Here is a 13,854-nt window from a genome sequence, read left to right as displayed (position 1 = left end):
GCGAACCCGTGTCCCCTGCATCGGCAGGCGGACTCTCAACCACTGCGCCACCAGGGAAGCCCTGTGCCATGTATTTTTATGACATCCTGCACCATTTCAGTTTTTTGTTACCTCTAAGTGCCATAGAAAAGCCTTAACTAAAAGAACACTCTTTTTAGCTATAGAAATGTAAACAAGTACTATTTAATTAGAAAGAAGGACAATTTTCACCCAAAGTCCTACTACACAAACTCAATGCTATTAAAATTTAGGTATACTTTGTCTAGGTCTTTTGCTTCTATGTGACAGTGATTATGTAATCTTGCCTCTTAGTTTTTTTCTTTTGCGTAATGCTATCATATACATTTCCCCCAGTTAATTACACGTGCCAATTAATACCATTTAAGATAAATATATAGTAGTCCAAGTGGATATACCACAGTTAATTTAACCATTCATTTAGAGTACAGCATTTAAGTTGTTCCTATTTTTTTTCTACTATAAATAACATTTCTGTGAACACCTTTGTACACAAAGCTTCCTCTGTACTTGGAATTATTCCCTTGGGATAGAGCTCATAAGTGGAATTATTGCACTAAATGGCATAAACATTTTAAAGATGCTTACAATAATTTACATTCATCAAATTACATTCCAAATATATGCAGTGTATACTGCCACAGCAATGGATGAATTATCTCTGCACCACACTGTTGCCAATTTTGATTATGGTCATTTAAGTATGTCTTTCAAAATCTGATAGAAAATTGATATTCAGTAGTTTTAATCTGTACCTAATTGATAAGCAGTATAACTGAATTACCTTGTCTTATTCATCTTGGTATCTCTAGTAACTTGCATAGTGTATGGAACAAAGCAAGTGTTTAATACATGCTTGCTGGATGAACACATGAATGAAAAACTATTGATTTTTAGTGTCTTCTTACTGATTTTTTTATCAGTTAATTGTTTGATAAACTGTTATCCTTTGTCATAAGTACTATAGATTTCACCCAGATTATCATTCAATGTTGATGACATTTTTGACACATGGAATTTTATTTTATTTTATTTTATTTTTTTTAATTTTTTTTGTTTTTTTGTGGTATGCGGGCCTCCCTCTGCTGCGGCCTCTCCCGTTGCGGAGGACAGGCTCCGGACGCGCAGGCTCAGCGGCCATGGCTCACGGGCCCAGCCGCTCCGCGGCATGTGGGATCCTCCCAGACCGGGGCGCGAACCCAGTTCCCCTGCATCGGCAGGCGGACGCGCAACCGCTGCGCCACCAGGGAAGCCCTACACATGGAATTTAAAATCTTATGTGTTAAGTCTATTAATCTTATCCTTTTTGGTTTCCTTAATCACACTAAAGGTTTAATAAGCAGTCCTTCCTACTTTTCACTTTTTTCATGGCTTGACTTTTAAAATATTATTTCTCTATAGTAATTCATATGAAAATTATTTCAGTGCCATTTAAACACAAAATACTCCTTTTTAAAGATATATATTTCATTCTCTTTCATACCCAATTTATTTCTGAGAGTGGGTTTGAAAGTTGATTGTGTGAAAGCAGAATTTCAATTTTCTAATTAGGCCTGCCTTCAGTCCAGGCCACCAGCAGACAGGTAGGAACTTTCACAGGTGTGTAAGGCTGAACTTGAGAGATCTACTGAGAAGGAGGTAAAAGAGAGGGGGGTCCTACCAGCATCTCTATTACTCCAAATCCTGGGTTGGGTGGCATCTCCTTTTACCACATATTTTCTATTACCTTCCTCATCCCCACACCAAAAGGGGTTGTTTGTAAGGGTAAACATATGAAAATGAAAAAAAAATCTGCATAATGATATCAAAGATACAAATGAATTTTGGAAATGATTAATATTATATATGGCTCATATAATAAGCAAAATTACTTCAATGTTTGGTACCTTTGCAAATAGACACATTTATATCAGAATATAACATTTAAAATAATCAACTGATTTCTATCATAAAAATTTCCCTTGTATTTACTTAGAAGCTTTAATAACTACAGTGTGTGCCGAGAATTCACAAAACAGGGGATCTCTATTAGCTTGAAGGCTACATAATCAATGCTGTAGAGGCACTTCTGTTAGTGAATAAATGATGAAGTTTTACCAGAAAAGATGGAGAGTCAACAGAAATATTCAACAAAATACATAGCTAAGAATGATCCTGGAATTAAATGGGGATTTTCACATCTTATGTTTAAAAAAAAGAGAGGGATGATATGGGTTGGTTACATACACATAATTTTTGACTAGTATTTTCCAGAAGCTTTAGAACTGAGATCTTGTTACACTTGTCCACTTTGAGTTCATTCCTGTTGATAACACAGAGTATTGCAAAGTAAATGTGCATTATTTTCTCAATATAGACTGGATAACAATTCTTATTACTCTGCTAAATGATGATTATCCTAAATAATGTTACACAAACACTCCCACAAGTATTTAAGGATCCATTTATAAAAGTGTTTCTAATTATGAATATTTAAGAACTCATACATCCATCAGTGGGAGGAAGGTTACAAAATATGGCATCTCCATACACTGGCATTAAAAAGAATAAAGTGGATTAGTACGTATTAATGCGAAATGTCTGTATTTTCTAAGTAATAAAGCAAACTACAGACCAGTACAAGTGATCCTATCTTTTTGCTAAACACACACGTGCATGCATATGCACAGGTGTATGTGTGCTTGCAAACTCTGAAAGGATATATGCCAAACTTTTAACACTGGTTACGCCGAGGGTTTCTGGAGAAAGACAATGAGAGAGGAGACTGATGTTTTACATTTTTGTAATGTTTGAGTTTTTAATTTAATCAACATAGCCTACTCTCATAATTTAAAAGTATCTATACATATTTGGTAAAATAAAAAATACATACGTATGTAAATACACATATTTTTCTGTGTATCTTTTAGAGAGGTTAGAAGTATTTTAACATCATCATGTGCTTATACCTTCTTATAAATCTAAGGACCATCAATGTGACCTCTATGACCAACTTAACTGGATGACCTTTTCACTGAAGAGGCAACAGCACTGATTTACTACTTCATATAAATGCATTTAGAGTCTCTCAGTAGCAGGTGTATATTAACTTTTGTGCTGTTTCCATTGCAAACATGCTGTTCACAAAACCACTCTATCTTCAAATGTTCAGAAAGAAAATCCCATGCTGTTGACTTAGTAGCTTCATTTCTGAAACAAACTTCCTGCTGTATTAAACAAGCATAAACATTGGTTATAAAAAGTGTAAAACCATTCTAAGAAGAAGTGTTGTAGGTAAAAAAAATGCCTGAAATGTTTCAAGTTGTGTGGTATGTTACTATTGCAGTAAATAAAAAGTCATGATGAAGAACTGTATTTTGGTGACCCTGGTGTTGAGTAATAATGAAAACTAATAGGTGTTGGGAGTTTGAAGTGGTCCAGTATATAATGCTATTCTTGCCTACCTGAATTCTGCCCATCTGAGAAATAAGGAAGGCAGAAGGAAGGTCAAGATGTCAAGTTTGCTACTAATATAGCAGAGACTGGAGAATGTGGCTTATATCTGCATGCAAAGGACTTACTAATACTGAACCCCAGAATTAGACTAACATAACTCACACCATTAGAGACAGAATTGGATGCAACAAGCTTTCTTTCATGGAGTCCTATCACTGTAAAACTTAAGGGATAGAGGAGCAGAGTGGAACATACACTCTGGGCAGGCCGTACTCCAGAGATAAGGAAAAGAAAGCTGGGCTTCGGTTTATCCTTCCAAACTCACCAATCAGACTGAATCACTCCTCTCCACCTTAGAATAAGAAAGAAGGAGTTCTCGGTGGGGGTGGGGGGGACGCCAAGGAGGGTTAAACCAGTAAAGCTTTTTCTTCATGGAAGAAAAAAACCAGGAGTGGAAAGAAGAATTCCATGGGGCTATCTCAGGGGTTAATATATACCATGTCTTTGCAAATAACACTGAAAATAGATGAGGAACTTTTATGTTGTTTGTAGTAAAAAATAAAATATGTAGACTCAATCACTGGAACAAATATTTATTAAACACTAAGTGCCCTGGACTATGTTAGATTCAGACACTGATAGAAAAATGAAGAAGTACTAGAGGGAGTTCCCAGTTAAGTGGGAGAGATTGATACACATAAATATCATAGAATATGATCAATGATATAACAGAATTATAAACATATTCTCTATGAACACAGAGAAAGGAACAGTAGAGGAACGCTTTCATAATTTATTACGTTCATTTATTCCTTCATTTATTTATTCAATATCTACTATATGCCAACCTCTGTACCAAGGTATTAGACCATGAGTATACAATAGTAAACAAAGTAGACAAGATCTTTCCCCTTACTGAGCACATGATGAGATAGACATAAATAAAATAAAGCACATAAATATGTAATTACAAAATGGAATCTGTGCTATCAAGGAAAAAATACAGTGTGTTATTAGGAAAAACAACAGGTTATAAAATTTAGATCACAGGGATCCTTCTCTGAGGAAATATTTCAACTGAGATCTAAAGGATAGGGCATGTCCCACCAGGTAGGAGACAAGCAGGCAAGGGGCAAACAGATAACTTGAGGAGAAAGAAAGGCATAGATAAAGGTCTTAGGTGGAAGAAAGCTCGGAGTGCTTGAGGGAGCAGAGTAGAAGGGGACCATGGTTGAAAATAACATCAGGGAGGTGGTCATATACCATATTGTGACGAGTCATGGACTTTAGGTTTTATTATGTTCATTATGAAGCCATTGATGATTTTAATAAGGGGGCTGACATGATTCAATTTATAATGCAATGAAGGTTGCCAGAGTGGATGACAGGAAAGCAGAGAGAGATTGTTACTGTGATCCAGGTGAGAGAGAGTAGTGGCTGGAACGAGGATGGGTAGCCATGGAGAGAGAAGTGGCAGGATTCAAGAAGTATTTGGGAGGTAAAAGCAACAAAACTTGGTGATGGACGGGGCTAGGGTGAGAATGATGAGGTTTCTGAACACATCAAACATGCCTGCTACATTTTGGGTTTACTCAGGAAAAATGACATGTGAGCTAGGCCTTGAAGACTAAATCAGATTTTTAACTAATAGAGAAAAAAGAGAAAGATACAGAGGTGTGAAGTCCTGTGGCATATTTGGAATTCCACAAATAGTATTCTGATGTGCTAGTAGAATAGAGTATGTGATAGAAATGCAGGGAGATAGCACAGATTATGTTTTTGTTTGTTTAATCAGGGCAGCATCACTTCAGATCTATTTATATGTTTATATTAATTTCTTGGGAATTCAGAACTGGAGCTTAGGAAGGAGGGATTAGTGACAAAGATTTGGAAATTATCTATGGATGATAACTAAAACTTTAGACCAGATGAGATAGCCCATGGAGAGTACGAAGTAAGAAAACAATCAATGACTAACCTTTAGGGAGCCTCTGCACTTAAAGGACAGGCAGGAGAAAAAAATGAGAAAGAAGCCTGAAAGGCATGAAATTCACATGGATAGTATGAAATAAAAATGAAATCATAAGTAATTATACAAGTATAATTATGTCTAATAATTATAGAGCATTTACTGTGTACCAAGCACTGTTGTAAGGGCTTTATATATATTAAGACATTTAATTTTTGCTATAGTCTTGTGAGGTAGGGCCATTATTAACCTCATTTTATAGATGTAGAGAATGAGGCATAGACAAGTTAAATTGCTTGTCCAAGGTCACTGACCTAGTAAATAGCAGAGCTGGGATTCAAAGGTGTTTGTAATCTTAACCTCTATGCTTACTGCCTCTCGAGACCCTGAGATTTAACATTTCTGTCCTCCCTGGACTATGGGAAAAAACTAGCTTGGTCTGTTATACAACCCTCAGGGACGCTTCTTAGAAATTAACACAACCTCTGGTTTAGGTATTAATCATAGCAATATTCTATAAGTTAGTTGCTTTAACATGTGTTAATTAATGAGCCCACACTCTTCACATTAGAATCTTTTAAATAAACGAACATCTTGTAATTTATAAATAAGGGAAGATTACCTAAAGCAGAGACCATTAAACTGTTTTGAATATAAAGTACTGGCTCTCAAATGTAAAATAGCTAGCTAGTGGGAAGCAGCCGCATAGCACAGGGAAATCAGCTCCATGCTCTGTGACCACCTAGAGGGGTGGGATAGGGAGGGTGGGAGGGAGACGCAAGAGGGAGATATGGGGATACATGTATACGTACAGCTGATTCACCTTGTTATACAGCAGAAACTAACACACCATCGTAAAGCAATTATACTCCAGTAAAGATGTTAAAAAAATAAATAAATAAAGTACTAGTTCTCTCCATTAATGATGGCATTAAGTTAGAGTCCAACAAGCAACCTGGACATGGCAGATTAAGTTTATAAAAACATAATCATTACAAAAGAATTTCAATAATATAGACAGAATAAAATATGCATCAAAATTTTCTAATTACAAAAAGTAGAAACAATAAGTTCATAGAGATGAAGTATTAATTTTTTGTAATTAATTTTTTGTAACTTTTTGTAACCAGTAATTGCTTTCTTACTGGTTAAAGTTTAATAAAAGTAGAAGAACAATTATAATAACTTTAAAATTAAACTGGTTCTGAATTGGGGACAATTTTGCCCACCCGTCTCTGCCCAGGGGACATTCAGCAATATCTGGAGTCATTTTTGGTTTGTCACAACTGGGGGTGGGTGGCGCTACTGCCATCTAGTTGGTAGAGGCCAGGAATGCTAATAAACATCTTACACTGCATAGGACAGTTCTCCCACAAAAAGAATATCCTGACCCAAGGCTGAGAAACCCTGCTATAAAAATAGCATCTATACCAAGAGTAGTTAAACCTGAAATTTTAAGATAAAGGCAATTACTATAGAATTCAGTATACATTTGAACACACAGATGAAAAAGATTATTCTATTCCAAAATTTAGGGATAAAACCAACTTAATTTTGGCCTTAATGATGTTCAGTAAATGTCATATCATTTCTTGCCATCATTAGCTCCTTGTTATTGCGCTAACTATAAGACTGATGGCCCTCTTTTCTAAAATCTTTACACTTAGTATTTTGACTCTGCTCTTCACTCTTGAAATAACTTTTATGGAACATACCAGAAGGGAAACTAAGCCACACATATTAAAGAATTTAAAGTGAGAATTGATAAATATTGGCATTTCATTCAATAACTGCTAAAATGCAAAGAAAGAATGGACTAGGTATATTGATTGATGTTTCTTTCTATCCAAATTTCCTTTGTCACCATCTGTGAAGGAAAAGCTCTCTCTAACAGACTTTGTGTGTTTAATTTTAATCCAGGGCAAATTATTATGACTGAGTTATAAACAAAACTGGAGTTCATATTGGAAGCCCCTTTACTACTAACTATAATGATATCAGTGGGCATTACCATTTTTAAAAGGGTAAAAAAATCAATGAGCAGACTGTCATTACAGAAACTCATTCTGCATCAAACATATCACCCAAGAGATTGATATTTCATGCTTATAAAACTTAACATAAAATTAAATTGCAGATATTTTCTCACAATCTACTAAAATTATGGCCTAAGGCAATACACTGCTAATATGAAGCATTTGTTCAGCTCTAGTAGACTTATTTCCTATATGATTTATGTGAAAGAAGTCTTCATTTGCCTCTTCGTAGATTTGGTAATAAGGTTTCTGTTTCTCACATTAAATGTAGAAAGTATAGGAAGTTCTTTAAAATTAAGCCAGCAAATATAACACTGAATTATTAATAAATAACAGTGAAATTAATAAACTGGGGGGGCGTCCTCCCTTGGTATATAATTATGTCATTTCAAACCTCAGCCATTCTTTCATTATCCAAATGCATTAAAAAAATCTAAATATTCCATACAGAAAATACATTTTCAATCCTTAGGCCCAAAACCAGAATGACAGATTTCAAGTAAAATAGTACACTGTGTTTTTTCCCCCTGAAATCTAGAAGGACAAAAAATAACTTCAATCACTTCACTCCAGAAAGTTAGGGATAATAAAAAAGAGAGTTGTGGAAACAATACTATATCTTAATCTGTTAGGATATGAATAACTCTGAGACCATGAGGTATATGAAAAGATAAAATTGATTTCAACCTTATCAACCTGATGCATCGTGAAACTTATGTGTAGCACTTTCTAGCCAGTAAAGTGTTTGCTTATTAGTATGTTTCAGAATACACATAGAAGGAAATAGTTTCTTAAACGAACTTTTAAAACAAAAACAACTGTGCATTTAGTTTTATGCTGAAATCTACTTGACAACTTGGAAAATTATCACATTTTATACCAAAGTAGAATAGGCAATTCTTACTTTAAGCATTCAGCATCATTTTGAGGCTTTTCACTGATTTTTATTTTTTCTGCCTCTAGGTACTTGGTAGTACAAACGGCTTCTTTTTTTTTATCTTCAAAACCTAAACAATTAAGAAAATTCTTACAATCTTTAAAAAATTAAACATAAAGGTTATCTTTATTCATTCATAAGAACAATCCTCAATTTTGGTACTTCATGTAAAATATATGTACTAGCGATTTTTATTTTTCTACTAGCACAGATGTATGCTATTTCATACATTTCTAATGTAGCAATTAAAGGCACACACAAAAAAGATCTTAACAAAATTTGTGACATTAAAAATACCAGATCTGGGGCTTCCCTGGTGGCGCAGTGGTTGCGAGTCCGCCTGCCGATGCAGGGGAACCGGGTTCGCGCCCCGGTCTGGGAAGATCCCACATGCCGCGGAGCGGCTGGGCCCGTGAGCCATGGCTGCTGAGCCTGCGCGTCCGGAGCCTGTGCTCCGCAACGGGAGAGGCCACAACAGAGGGAGGCCCGCATACCACAAAAAAAATACCAGATCTAACACTGATCAATTCAGTGCTTTACCTATTCCTTTTTTACATCAATAGCAGCACTATATCCCAATAGGTGAATACATTTTGAAAGAATAATACCACCTTATAGTAGATAATATAACAATATTCATCAGCAAAATAAACTAACTCATAAAGGTAATACCTTTAAGCTCTCTCTGCAAAGTAAACAATTCTTGTATCAATTCACTCTTTTGTTTTTGAAGTTCATTTAACTGGCCACTATCATGTTCCACTGACTTCATTTCTAGAAACAAATAGACAAAAACCAAAAAACATATTTTAACTATTTTAAATTTTGCCTTATGTATGTCAGGAATGATTAACTTTTTCTTGTGTAGTAAAAATTTAAGCAGTATATGGTCAATTTTAAGTCCCAACAGCCTCCCTTGGCCACGTAGGAACTGTTTCTTAATAAACTGACCAGGATTATTTAAGCAACAACTGGATACAAAAGAACAAGTTAGTTGAGGGTTAGACTGCTGAAACAGAATTCAAAATAGTGTCATATTACTAAGTAAAACAAGCTTCCCAATGAAATTAGAAAACTCTACTCACTTTTTGGTTACCATGAACAATGCTGCTATGAACATTCATGCACAAGTTCTTATGTAGACATATGGTTTCAATTATCTTGAAATACCAGGGAGTGGAACTGTGGGTCATAGGGTAACTCTAGGTGTAACATTTTGAGAAACTGTCAAACTGTTTACCAAAAGTAGTTGTATAATTGTACATTTCTACCAGCAATGTATAAGGTTTCCAATTTCTCCACAGCCTATCCAACACTCTTATATACTCCTTTATTATAGCCAGGCTAGTGGCATCTCATTGTGGTTTTGATTTGCATTTTCCTAATTATTTTGAACATCTTTCATGTGGCCATTTGTATGCCTTTTTTGGATAAATGCCTTTGTAAATACTTTGTCCATTAAAAAAACTGGGTTATTTTTCTTTTTATTGTTTAGTTGTAAGAGTTCTTTATACATTCTGGATGCTAGTCCCTTATTAGATACATGATTTGCCAATATTTTCCACAATTCTGTGGGCTGTCTTTTCACTTTTTTGATAGTGTCCTTTGAAACTCGAGTTTTAATTTTGATGAAGTCCAATTTATCTATTCTTTTGTTGCTTGTGAATACCTAGAAAACCATTTTCTAATCCTAAGTTTTGAAGATTTACAACTGTGTTTTATTCTAAGAGTTTTATATTTTTAGCTCTTACATTTAGGTCTTTGATCTGTTTTGATTTAGTTTTTGTGTACAGTATAAGGTAGAGGTTCACATTCAATTCTTTTACATGGGGATATCCAGTTATCCTAGCACCTTTATTTAAAAAGACTATTCTTTTGCAAATGAATTGTCTTGGCATACATGTAAAAATCAATTGACCATAAATGTATGGGTTTATTTTTGGATTCTCAATTATATCCCCTTGATCTATATGCCCATACTCATACCAGCACCTCACTGTCTTGATTACAGCAGCTTTGTTCTAAGTTTGAAATCAGGAAGTGTGAGTCTTCCAACTCTGTTATTTTTCAAGTTTGCTTTGGCTATTATTGGTCCTTTGCATTTCTATGAATTTTAGGGTCAGATTGCAAAAAGCCAGCTAGAATATTTGATAGGGGTTGTATTGAATCTGTAGATCACATTTGGGAGTATTGCCATCTTAACAATATTAGATCTTCCAATCCATCAACTTGGGATGACTTTCCATTTATTTAGGTCTTCTTTAATTTCCTTCAACAATGTTTTTTGTAGTCTTGAACTTTTGTTAAATGTATTCCTAAGTATTTTACTCTTTTTGATTGTAAATTGAATGTTCTTTAACTTACAAATTGTTCATTGTTAGTATATAGAAATATAATTGATTTGTATATATTGATCTAATATCCTGCAACCTTGCTGAACTTATTAGCTCAAATAGTTTTCTGGTGGATTCCTTAGGATTTCTATACACAAGATCATGTTATCTTCAAATAGAGATAGTTTTACTTCTTCCTTTCCAGTCTAGATATCTTTTATTTCTTTTTCTTGCCTGATTGCCCAGGCTAAAATCTCTAGCAAAATGTTGAATAGAAGTAGTAGGAGTGGATATCTTTGTATTTTCCCAATCCTAGGTGAGGAATTTTCATTCTTTCATCATTAATAGCATTCGCCACGGGTTTTTCATAGATACCCTTTATCAGGTTGAGAATGGTCCCTTCTATGTCTACTGTATTGAATTTTTTTTAAAACCATGAAAGGGTGTTGGATCTTGTCAAATGATTTTTCTGAATCTTTGATTATTTTTTTATCTTTTATTTATCTCTTCATTATATTCATGGTCTTGAGTATATTTATAAGAACAATTTAAAAAGTCTTTCTCTGCTAATTGCATTATCTCTATGATTTCTAGAGATGTTTCTATTGACCTAATTTCCTCCTTGCTATGAGTTACAATTGGCTTTTTCACATGTATAGTGATTTTTTATTGGATATTAGACATTGTGTTCACTATTTTCTTGAATGTTTGAATTTTGATCTCTTCCCTTAAAGCATGTTGATGCTTGTTATTTAGCAGGCAGTTAGGTAACATGAATAGGTCCAAACCTTGCTTTTAAGATTTGTTTTAAAAGAGTGTGTCCAGAAGAGCCTTAAGTCTAAGGCTAATTTAATCTTGCTATTAAGGCAGGACTCTTCTGTTTAATGAGATCTTTCTATTCTGACAGGATGGAACATGAATGTCTCCCAGTCCGGTGTGAGCTCTTAGAATTGTTGACCTTATGACTTCTCAGCAGTTTTTCTTCACTCAGCCTAGTGGTTTTCCCATACGGTTGCACAGAGTAATATATAGCCAAAGGCTCAAAGCAACCTCTATGAAGATTTCTGGAGGTTTTTGTCTGTGTAGTTCTTTCCTCTCAAGTACACTGTCCTGAAAATTTCAGCTAACTCAGCCTCCCTGAACTCCAATCTTTGTATCCTCAACTCAATCAGACCACTCTGCTTTGCTTAAGTTCCCCCTCTCAGTCCTGCTGTCAAAGAATTGCATCCAGGTAAAAAGCTAGGGTAATCATACCTCATGTGTTTCCCTTCTCTCAGTAATCATAGTCTTGAACAGTCTCTTTTCCTCAATATGTAAAAATAGTTTTTAATATTATTTTCTTCAGTTCTAGTTGTTTGTGTTGCGCTCCTTCCTGATTATAAGTGAAAGTTCTCCACATACTATTTAAATTATCCTTTTACTTGTCTACCTCCCATAGTAGACCATAAGCTCCTTAAAAACAGGAGCTTTCATTTATCTTTAAACTCCAATTCTTGTACAGTGCTTGTCATAATATATACAGAACACATAGCATGTGCTCAAGAGAGTGTGAACTGAAATCAAATAAATCATATAATTGAGTTAAAGATTTTTATTATCCATGTTTTTGTCAATTAATTTAAAATGAACAGTTCTTTGAAAAAAATTAATAAACTCACATTTATGCTTCTGCTTCTTTAATAAATGAATATTTAAAATATAAACATAACTACATGCTAATAATTAAGAGAAGTATTCCAGGATACCATTACAATCTTTAAGAGATTTAAAAAGTGAAATAATATTTTATTCATTATTAACTGATTTATCAGACATTCTATGATAAAATGATAAAATATCTTTGTAAAACTTGGGCAAGAGTGATAGAGAAATTTTGGACTTAAACATTCCTGAGGTAGAGAATGTATTATTTTTCTTAGTCCTAACTCTCTAGGCTAAATGGAAAAGGCATAGTTCCAAGACTGTTTCTTCCCTCCCAAAAAATAAGACAAGTGCATCAATTCCTATGACACTTACACAACAGAAAGAACAAACACAATGTTTGTGGTAATAACTTTTTTCCCACTTTTCTACTGCCTCATTTTAATTTTGTTATTACTTTTACTTTATAGCTTTATTGAGGTATAACTGATGTGGTGATAACGTTTTACTTCCTTCCGCTGCTTAAAATCCAAGAAGTTCTAATCAAGCTAGGTTTTATGGCTATGAATATTAAACCAAATTAAGACAATGAAAATTCATTCCCATCTTTTGACATGTGAGTTGTCTTTCTCATATAACTGTACATACATTGCCTATCTTTAAAGAATACTAGCAAGCAAGGTGTATAATATGCTTCCTCTTATCCAACATCCAAGAAAAACTGATTCACCAACTGGAAGAAATAAATAAGGGGGACATTTTGAGAAAAATGTTGTGACAATCATTATAGTCATTATTTTGAAGCCAAAAGTGATGGACCCTTTTATCTATGCATTATCAGATGTTCAAAATAAACATTTATTAATTTCATAAATATATATTGAATACCAAATACCAATACTTCTAGCTGCTCAGGCCAAAAAAACTTGGAGTCAACTGTTAATGCCTCTCTTTCTCTCACACTCCACATCTAATCCACCATGAAATCCTACTTGTCCATCTTCAAAATTTATCCAGAATCCAAACACCTCTCACCATTTCAATTGCTTACAGTCTTAAACTAAGCCATCATTATCTCTGGTCTGGATTACTGCCACTTTTCCCTAGGTTTCTGTTTCTGCTTTTACCTCCATTAAGTGTGTTTTCAACTGAGGCCAAAGAAATCCTATTAACATATGTGAGACCCTTCACTCTCCAATGACTTCTGATCTCACTTGAGTAAAAGCCAAAGTTTTTCGAATGGCCCACAGGTTTTAAATGATCTGAGTTCTTATTTTTAAATTAATTTAAAAATTAATTAATTTAAAAATTAATTAAATTAATTAATAAATTAATTTAAATAACATGCACGTCTGTGTGCACACACACACACGCATACACATAAGGTATCCCTAGAAGGTGGAGAACCACTAGGTTGTGTAGGGCTGGCAAAACAAGTTGAGGAACTTGGTTTGCTATGTTTATCATGATATTTTAAAACACAAT

At 34.3% G+C, this 13,854-nt stretch overlaps 1 protein-coding gene across 1 annotated transcript in view; it reads right to left on the bottom strand.

The window, feature by feature from the left end:
- The window catches only part of CCDC172 (coiled-coil domain containing 172), a 61,539-nt gene that overhangs the window by 12,074 nt on the left and 35,611 nt on the right, over nucleotides 1-13,854 (bottom strand). The window contains exons 6-7 of the mRNA XM_007126147.1: nucleotides 9,068-9,169; nucleotides 8,363-8,465 (exon numbers count right to left, since the gene is read on the bottom strand). Of these exons, the coding sequence (XP_007126209.1) occupies nucleotides 8,363-8,465; nucleotides 9,068-9,169 (205 nt within the window). The remainder of the gene's footprint in view (nucleotides 1-8,362; nucleotides 8,466-9,067; nucleotides 9,170-13,854) is intronic.

Source organism: Physeter macrocephalus, chromosome 20 (assembly GCF_002837175.3).
Source record: "Physeter macrocephalus isolate SW-GA chromosome 20, ASM283717v5, whole genome shotgun sequence".
In the NCBI taxonomy this organism is placed as follows: domain Eukaryota; kingdom Metazoa; phylum Chordata; class Mammalia; order Artiodactyla; family Physeteridae; genus Physeter; species Physeter macrocephalus.
This window is presented reverse-complemented; position numbering and strand designations above follow the sequence as displayed.